General features: G+C 35.7%; 1 protein-coding gene across 1 annotated transcript; it reads left to right on the top strand.

Moving 5' to 3' along the window:
• The first annotated feature begins 1,861 nt into the window (after positions 1 to 1,861).
• LOC142222663 (uncharacterized) lies at positions 1,862 to 2,314 on the top strand. Its single transcript, XM_075292914.1, has one exon. The coding sequence runs from the start codon at positions 1,914 to 1,916 to the stop codon at positions 2,208 to 2,210; it is 297 nt and encodes a 98-aa protein (XP_075149029.1). The 5' UTR covers positions 1,862 to 1,913; the 3' UTR covers positions 2,211 to 2,314.
• The last annotated feature ends 7,458 nt before the right edge of the window (positions 2,315 to 9,772 follow it).

Consider the following 9,772-nt stretch of genomic DNA (forward strand, 5'->3'; position numbering starts at 1 on the left):
TAAAGTTATATGTAGCCCTCAGATAAGTTATATGTAGCCCCAAATCACACAGAAATTTTGCCATATCAAGTGCATAATTGTATATAGCCCCAATATAAGCGACCCCCATACAACCCAAGTAATTCGATTGTGGATGACAGTCTTTCGTAGAAGTTTCTACGCAATCCATGTTGGAGGGTACATAAGATTCGGTCTGGCCGAACTTACGGCCGTAACAGGTTGGCTGATAAGTCCCCGGTCTGACACATAGATGGCGTCGCTAGTATTAAATGCATATTATTTTTATATAGTACAAACCTTCAAATGATTCGTGTCAAAATTTGACGTCTGTAAGTCAATTAGTTTGTGAGAAGCAACTTTTGTTATTGTGAAAAAAAATGGAAAAGAAGGAATTTCGTGTTTTGATAAAATACTGTTTTCTGAAGGGAAAAAATACGGTGGAAGCAAAAACTTGGCTTGATAATGAGTTTCCGGACCCTGATCCAGGGAAATCAACAATAATTGATTGGTATGCAAAATTCAAGCGTGGTGAAATGAGCACGGAGGACGGTGAACGCAGTGGACCCCCGAAAGACGAAAACATCAAAAAAATCCACAAAATGAATTTGAATGACCGTAAAATGAAGTTGATCGAGATAGCAGAGGCCTTAAAGATATCAAAGGAACGTGTTGGTCATATCATTCATCAATATTTGGATATGCGGAAGCTCTGTGCAAAATGGGTGCCGCGCGAGCTCACATTTGACCAAAAACAACAACGTGTTGGTGATTCTGAGCGGTGTTTGCAGCTGTTAACTCGTAATACACCCGAGGTTTTCCGTCGATATGTAACAATGGATGAAACATGGCTCCATCACTACACTCCTGAGTCCAATCGACACTCGGCTGAGTGAACAGCGACCGATGAACCGTCTCCGAAGCGTGGAAAGACTCAAAAGTCCGCTGGCAAAGTAATGGCATCTGTTTTTGGGATGCGCTTGGAATAATTTTTATCGATTATCTTGAGAAGGGAAAACAGTAACTATTATTTGGCGTTATTGGAGCGTTTGAAGGTTGAAATCGCGTCAAAACGAAGGTCGAAATCGCGTCAAAAAAAAAAGTGTTGTTCCACCAAGACAACGCACCGTGCCACAAGTCATTGAGAACGATGGCAAAAAATCATGAATTGGGCTTCGAATTGCTTCCTCACCCACCGAATTCTCCAGATCTGGCCCCCAGCGACTTTTTCTTGTTCTCAAAAGGATGCTCGCAGGGAAAAAATTTGGCTGCAATGAAGAGGTGATCGCCGAAACTGAGGCCTATTTTGGGGCAAACCCGAAGGAGTACTACCAAAATGGTATCAAAAAATTGGAAGGTCGTTATAATCGTTGTATCGCTCTTGAAGGGAACTATGCTGAATAATAAAAACGAATTTTGACAAAAAAATGTGTTTTTCTTTGTTAGACCGGGGACTTATCAGCCAACCTGTTATATACTTATTTTTTTTTTTTTTGTTTTGACGGAATTGACGTCTCTAGTATATTAATTTATATCATTCATAATGGCCCAATGCATTATATGCATATATATTCCATGATAACTCTTACTCGTAGAGCTGCACAATATCCGCTGTATAGGTTTTGATGACACTCCCATATTTACAAAATTTTGAATACCCTTTGTCACAGATTGTGATAGTTTATAATAAAAAAAAATATTCTGCCATGACTAATCCACAAACTATACAATTAGGTTTTATTATTTCCTTCGATATATCTATATTGAAATTGAGTGTATTAGTATGATAGCTTATCATTATAGAGCAATTGAAAACCATATCAAAAGTAGACTTTTCAATAGCATATAAAAACCGGGAAATTTCTGTCTCCAAATCAGTAAAGAAGTTCATCCAATTGCAATAACTATTCAGTAAAATGAAGGCTGCTGCATTATTTTTCATCGTTCTTTTCGCAATTATTGCCTTGAGCACAGCTGGTATTCCTCCCCAGTTTTCCGGTCAACCTGGTTGTAAGACCGAAGAAGAACTACAAGTAGGTGTCTATCGTCATTTCAAAAAGAAGGTTGCATATTGGGAATGCACACAATTGGGTGTTCCTGCCTCCTTGCGCTTTTGTCCCAATGATAAAGGATTTTTGGAATCGGCTAGAGCTTGTGTACCATGGGTCGAATGGTATTGGACTCCCACTGTTGCCCCACCCAGTTCTCCTTAAGCTGACTCTGATTCTCGGACACTATGGAGAAAATAAAATTGTGTAAAATTTTATTTTTGTTGTAAATATTAATGTATGGTTGTAATAAATATTGGAAAGTCGAAGGACCGGTCTCTGAATGAATTATTTAGTGGGTTGATAAAATGGCATACTTCAAAAACTTCAATAATCGGAGTTTTGTGCACCAGCTGCACTGTAAAAAAAATATGCAGGGTTTCAAAGTTTTTGTCTTTATACGAATGATTTTGCTATTGATTCCGAACCAAAGAACCGGAGAATTGATGTAAGGATACTAGTAGGACAGAATTTTCTTTTAAATTTTAGTATTTGCTTTTAGGAAACAAAATTTAATTTATTTTTATACCCTTCACCACTACTGTGGTACAGGGTATAATAAGTTTGTGCATTTGTATGTAACGCCAAGAAGGAAAAGTCTGGGACCCATCGTTTAGTATACCGATCGTCTTAGAATTAAATTCTGAGTCGATTTAGCGATGTCCGTCTGTCTGTCCGTCTGTCTGTCTGTATATGTGATTTTGTGTGCAAAGTACAGCTCGCAGTTTAAGTCCGATCGTCCTCAAATTTGGCACAGAGTTTTACATTGGCTCAAAGATAATCGCTATTGATTTTGGAAAAAATCGGTTCAGATTTAGATATAGCTGCCATATATATTTATCACCGATCTGGTCATAATTGACGTATTTATCAACGTATTTTTTCAAAATTTCGGCCAACCAAATATTTTGGGGCTTTTGTAAGATGTGCAAAATATCAGCCAAATCGGTTCAGATTTAGATATAGCTCCCATATATATCTTTCGTCCGATTTGAACTTATATGGCCTCAAAAGCCAGAGTTTTGTCCTGATTCGCTTCAAATTTTGCACAAGGAGTACGTTTAAGAGTATAATTCAGTGTGTTAAATTTGGTTAAAATCAGTTCAGATTTAGATATAGCTCCCATATATATCTTTCGCCCGATTTAGACTCATATGGCTTCAAAAGCAAGAGGTTTGCCATGATTTGCTTCAAATTTTGCACAAGGAGTACGTATGAGTAGTATCGTTAAGCGTGCTAATTTTGGTTGAATAGCTCCCATATATATCTTTCGGCCGATTTACATTATATAACCACGGAGGCCAAAATTATTCTCCCATTTATGTTTTTGCTGAGATAGCAGGATTATTAATCTAACTATGCATGTCAAATTTGGTCAAAATCGGTTTATATTTAGATATAACTCTCATATATGTTTCATATTTTAGACCCATTTTCAATGGGAGTTTCCTCCAATTGATTCGATAATTTCCACATAGAATACATTTAATATGCTATTTAAGTGTGTCATCTTGATCTAATATGGTCAAAATACCCACATTTTACACAAAATTCTGTGATGATTTCCCCATATCGTAGTCATATCCTACACACTGTAATGCCAAACTTTCCACAGAATGGTCGAATTTTCAATAAAGCTCCGACTTGTGGAAATATCACCCGAATTGGCCAAATAATATATCATACCCACAATTGACCACATATCTTGGCGAGATTTAACCAATATCCTTGTAAAATCGCCACTGCTGAGTAGCCAAAATTGTAAATATTACTCAAATTGTCCTATATCTCCAATACATAGGTATCGCCCGATAAATCATAAATGCTATTTTGTACAATTGCATCAAAATTGCTCTAGCTTTATATTTCTCATATTTTTCTACTAACATTGTGTTTCATTCCAGGGTATTAGCCGATTTAATTTTTAATTCTAGCGATTTTGTAGAAGTACAAAAAATTGTCTCCAAATCTTTTCAGATATAAATCAGATATGGTAACACAAATTTTGGTCTACATAATGGTGAAGGGTATAATATAGTCGGCCCCGCCCGACTTTAGACTTTACTTACTTGTTTTTTTTTCAGTTTTTTTTCTTCATGTGCTATCAAAGTCCTTTAAGACTCTGTTAACAAATGCTTAAATTTGCAAATTTAGACATGACTTCAAGAAGAACTAATGCTATGTTTCAAGTAAAAACCGTCTTTAAAATAAAATGTTGAAAGACATGTCCTGTTTTTGAACGATCTTTTGCCTTGAAGTCAATATGCAAAAAGGCAACAAATTTAAAAACGATTTCATTAATTTTGAAGAATTTTTCAGAATTAATAAAGCCAAGATACCTTAGTCAATCAAAATTTTCTTTCATATAATGATACCCAATTTTAAGTTGAATCTATTAACTATATGGACAAAATGACTTTATTGAAAAGTTTATAGACTTTGGCCAAGAAGAAAATGTATATCAAAGAAATGCGTCTTATATGCTAAGCAAAATTCGCTTTCATATTTTAAGGACATTAAAATCGGTCAAAGGCAATTTAACCCATATCGCTTTGAATACTATTTATTGAACCTTAGTGGCTTCTGAGCTAAAGACATACTCATTAGACTTCACAGGGATAAATCAGGCGAATTCTGAAGGAAGAAAATGAACCAAAAACTCATACAGTGACCCACAAAAGTATTCGTTTTTTTGCTTTCTGTAAATCATTTTTTTTTTGTTTTACAAACCGTTTGACATTTTTATACCCTTCATCACTATTGTGGTAAAGGGTATAATAAGTTTGTGCATTTGTATGTAACGTCAAGAAGGCACAGTCTGATGTCGGTCTGCCTGTCTGTCTGTCTGTCCGTCCGTCTGTCTGTATATGTAATTTTGTGTGCAAAGTACAGCTCGCAGTTTAAGTCCGATCGTCCTCAAATTTGGCACAGAGTTTTATATTGGCTCAAAGACAATCGCTATTGATTTTGAAAAAATCGGTTCAGATTTAGATATAGCTGCCATATATATTTATCACCGATCTGGTCATAATTGAAGTATTTATCAACGTATTTTTTTCAAAATTTCGGCCAGCCAAATATTTTGGGGCTTTCGTAAGATGTGCAAAATATCAGCCAAATCGGTTCAGATTTAGATATAGCTCCCATATATATCTTTCGTCCGATTTGAACTTATATGGCCTCAAAAGGCAGAGTTTTGCCCTGATTTGCTTCAAATTTGGCAGAAGGAGTACGTTTAATAGTATCATTAAGCGTGCCAAATTTGGTTTAAATCGGTTCAGATGTAGATATAGCTCCCATATATATCTTTCGTCCGATTTGCACTTATATGACTTCCAAAGCCAGAGGTTTGTTCATATTTGCTTTAAATTTTGCTCAAGGGGTACGTTAATTGTTCTAAATTTGGTTGAAATCGGTTCCGATTCGTCCGATTTACAACCATATGACCACGGAGTCCAAATTATTCTCCATTTACGTTTTTTAGGATTATTATTCTAACTATGCATGTCAAAATTTGGTCAAAATCGGTTCATATTTAGATATAGCTCCCATATCTATGTACGCCAGAGTAGGGGAAATATCGTAGAATGTTTCATATTTTAGACCCATTTTCAGTAGTAGTTTTCTCCAATTGACACGATAGTTTCCACAGAGAATACCCAGCAAAAAAAGCGTCGCCAAAAAAGTAGTGAAAATGTTCTTTTTGGATCCGGAAGTGGTGCAAAATTGACGCAGAAGCTATGAATTTAACATGGGCTTGTCATAGGACGGAAGTCATCCATTTCAACAGCCGTTGCACTGAATTTGTGTGATCGGAATTCAATGTTTTGGATGTAAATTAAAAAATTCTGTGATATTTTGTCATATAAATAATTTTTATAATTTTTTATAATTTTTAATGGACTCTAACGCTTGTCGGAAACGTTTGACCTCAAATATTTTCAAAAATTTACAATTTTTTCAGATTGGATTTATCATTTTTGTCGACAAAATTTAAATGATTTGTACCATTTTATGAATTCTTACTTTGTGTTTACCCTATTTGAAACAAAAAAGTTAAAATTATCCATTAAAAGTATGAAAAAACCAAGTTTTAAAAAATTGAATTAAAAGAACTTCCTGGGTAGTTAAAATAAAGAACATCATTGGGAGTGCATCTTCTGGAAGTGCTTTTAAAGTTGTGGCTTTGGAAGAACTTCCAAATTTTTTTGCTGGGTACATTTAATATGCTATTTAAGTGTGTCATCTTGATCTAATATGGCCAAAATACTCACATTTTACACAAAATTCTGTGATGATTTCCACAATTCGTAGTCATATCCTACACACTGTAATGCCAAACTTTCCACAGAATGGTCGAATTTTAAATAATACTCCGACTTGTGGAAATATCGCTCGAATTGGCCAAATAATATATCACAACCCACAATTGACCATAGTTATATCTTGGCGAGATTGAACCAATATCCTTGTAAAATCGACACTGCTGAGTAGCAAAAATTGTAAATATTACTCAAATTGTCCTATTTAACGAATACATATGTATCGCCCGATAAATTATAAATGCTCTCTTGTACAATTGCATCAAAATTGCTCTAGCTTTATATTTCCCATATTTTTATACCCACCACCATAGAATGGTGACGGGGGTATAATAAGTTTGCCATTCCATTTGTAACACATCGAAATATTGATTTCCGACTATATAAAGTATATATATTCTTGATCAAGGAGAAATTCTAAGACGATATAACGATGTCCGTCTGTCCCTCTGTCTGTCTGTTGTAATCACGCTACAGTCTTCAATAATGAAGCAATCGTTCTGATATTTTGCACAAACTCGTCTTTTGTCTGCAGGCAGGTCAAGTTCGAAGATGGGCTATATCGGTCCAGGTTTTGATATAGTCCCCATATAAACCGACCTCCCGATTTGGGGTCTTGGGCTTATAGAAATCGTAGTTTTTATCCAATTTGCCTGAATTTTGAAATCTAGAGGTATTTTATGACCATAAAGAGGTGTGCCAAAAATGGTGAGTATCGGTCCATGTTTTGGTATAGCCACCATATAGACCAATCTCCCGATTTTACTTCTTGGGCTTATAGAAACCGCAGTTTTTATTCAATTTACCTGAAATTGGATATCTAGAGGTATTGTAGGACCACAAATACGTGTGCCAAAAATTGTGAGTATCGGTCCATGTTTTGGTATGGTCCCCATATAAAACGACCTCCCGATTTGGGGTCTTGGGCTTATAGAAACCGTAGTTTTTATCCAATTTGTCTGAAATTGGAAATCTAGAGGTATTTGAGGACCATAAAGAGGTGCGCCGAAAATGGTGAGTATCGGTCCATATTTTGGTATAGCCCCCATAAAGACCGATTTCCCGATTTTACTTCTTGGGCTTCTATAATCCGAAGTTTTTATCCTATTTGCTGGAAATTGGAAATCTAGAGGTATTTTCGGGTCATAAAGAGGTGTGCCGAAAACGGTGAGTATCGGTCCATATTTTAGTATAGCCCCCATAAGAACGATCTCCCGATTTAACTCCTTGGGTTTCTAGAAACCGTAGTTTTTATCTGATTTGCCTGAAATTGTAAATATTCTGGTATTTTAGGCTCACAAAAACGTGTATCGGATTAGGTTTTTATCGGTCCATTTGGTAATGCCTCCATATAGACCGACTTCACTTCTTGAGGGTGTAGAAGGCGCATTGATCATGAAAATTGCTTGAAACTCAATGTAAAATTTCCAGATTTTACTTCTACAGATTTAAGATTTCAAATCAAGACGTTATTTTATATTTTTCTTGCACACTTACAAGAGATGTTAATGATTCCTCTAAAACTCTAACAAAAATGGTTCTTATAAATCCAGAATCTGATAAAGTCCTCATAGGTGAAATCTTTAAACTTATCTTCGGGAAGTGTCCTCAAGCCCTCCTGAAATTTCAAAGGAAACCCTAATATTTGGTTCATGGTGGTGGGTATTTAAGATTCGGCCCGGCCGAACTTAGTGCTGTATATACTTGTTTTTACTAACATTGTGTTTCATCCCAGGGTGTTAGCCGATTTAATTTTTAATTCTAGCGATTTTGTAGCAGTACAAAAAATTGTCTCCAAATCGTTTCAGATATAAATATTTGTATATGGGAATATAAACCTTGATAATAACTCCCAACAAATTTGAAGGAGTTGAGATGGTAACACAAATTTTGGTCTACATAATGGTGAAGGGTACAATATAGTCGGCCCCGCCCGACTTTAGACTTTACTTACATACATAAAAAACATACATAAAAAAACGTATATAAAAAGTCAAGAAATTAACTTCACTGTATTAATTCTAAATATTAAATCAAAAAACTAAAAAAAAATCACAAAAGTATTCGTCGCTTCAGTAATCACATTGTATGAGACAGTATTTTGGTCCACTTAGTATTTGGTATGGTGCCCTTTGTTAGCGCAAATGGCTTCTAGTCGATCAATTTTCGACACGTTTCTTGAGAGATTTTACCCCATTCTTCCTGTAACACTTTTTTAAGGGTTGTCTTAGATGAAATTTGGTTTTGTCTGATCCCAAATGAGAGCCTAGTTTTCAATGGGGTTGGTACCTGGGCTTTGCGGTGGCCCGCGTATCTGATAATCTCCTCTTACGGTGCTATTTACATGCTCCCAGATATACATCTTATAAGAAAGATCCACGTATTTATCCCCTGTAGTCAGTCGTGTTTACTAACTTTAAAAATATTGTGTGGTTAGAAAGACTTTTAGTCACCGGTATGACATTCCTTATCTGCCGTAGATGAGGTTGATGGTAAACATATTTGAAGTTTATGGAGACATTAAAATCTATGCAAATAATAAATGTCTATGGAATGAAAATCAACAACATAGTATTAGGTACTGGTATTGGTGTTGCTGTTGTACAAGTATGTGTGTTGCTAAATGAAAGTGTAAAAGGAAGTTGTGATTAAGCCACTTTACATACTTAACAGCCATAATAAATTACTTGAATGAGGTCCGAGAGAGAGAGATAGGAAAAATGTGGTAAAGGTTAAATTTAAATTAGCTACAAGGAATAAAATTTATTTTCACTATAGTAGATGGCTATAAACAAGGACATATTTGACGTAAATAAAGTGGTAATTTAACCTGAGTTTCTAGATGCTTTCAAACAATTAAATAAATTCCACAAAATCTACATCATATGAAGATGGTAATTATTATTAGATGATAAGTAATATCGAAGAAGGTATTTCGTAGCAAAGAATGATACTATTGTAATTTACAATGTAGGTTAGGTTAAGTTAGGTTAGGTGGCAGCCCGATGTATCAGGCTCACTTAGACTATTCAGTCCATTGTGATACCACATTGGTGAACTTCTCTCTTATCACTGAGTGCTGCCCGATTCCATGTTAAGCTCAATGACAAGGGACCTCCTTTTTATAGCCGAGTCCGAACGGCGTTCCACCTTGCAGTGAAACCACTTAGGCAAGCTTTGAAACCCTCAGAAATGTCACCAGCATTACTGAGGTGGGATAATCCACCTCTAGAAAACTTGTTTGGTGTTCGGTCGAAGCAGGAATCGAACCCACGACCTTGTGTATGCAAGGCGGGCATGCTAACCATTGCATCACGGTGGCTCACGATAGAAGAGTTAAGTGAATTAACTTTTTAATCAAACTCGGAAGACAAAGTCAGTTAAATACAAGTGTATACAGCATTA

Source organism: Haematobia irritans, chromosome 1 (assembly GCF_050003625.1).
Source record: "Haematobia irritans isolate KBUSLIRL chromosome 1, ASM5000362v1, whole genome shotgun sequence".
Taxonomy (NCBI): domain Eukaryota; kingdom Metazoa; phylum Arthropoda; class Insecta; order Diptera; family Muscidae; genus Haematobia; species Haematobia irritans.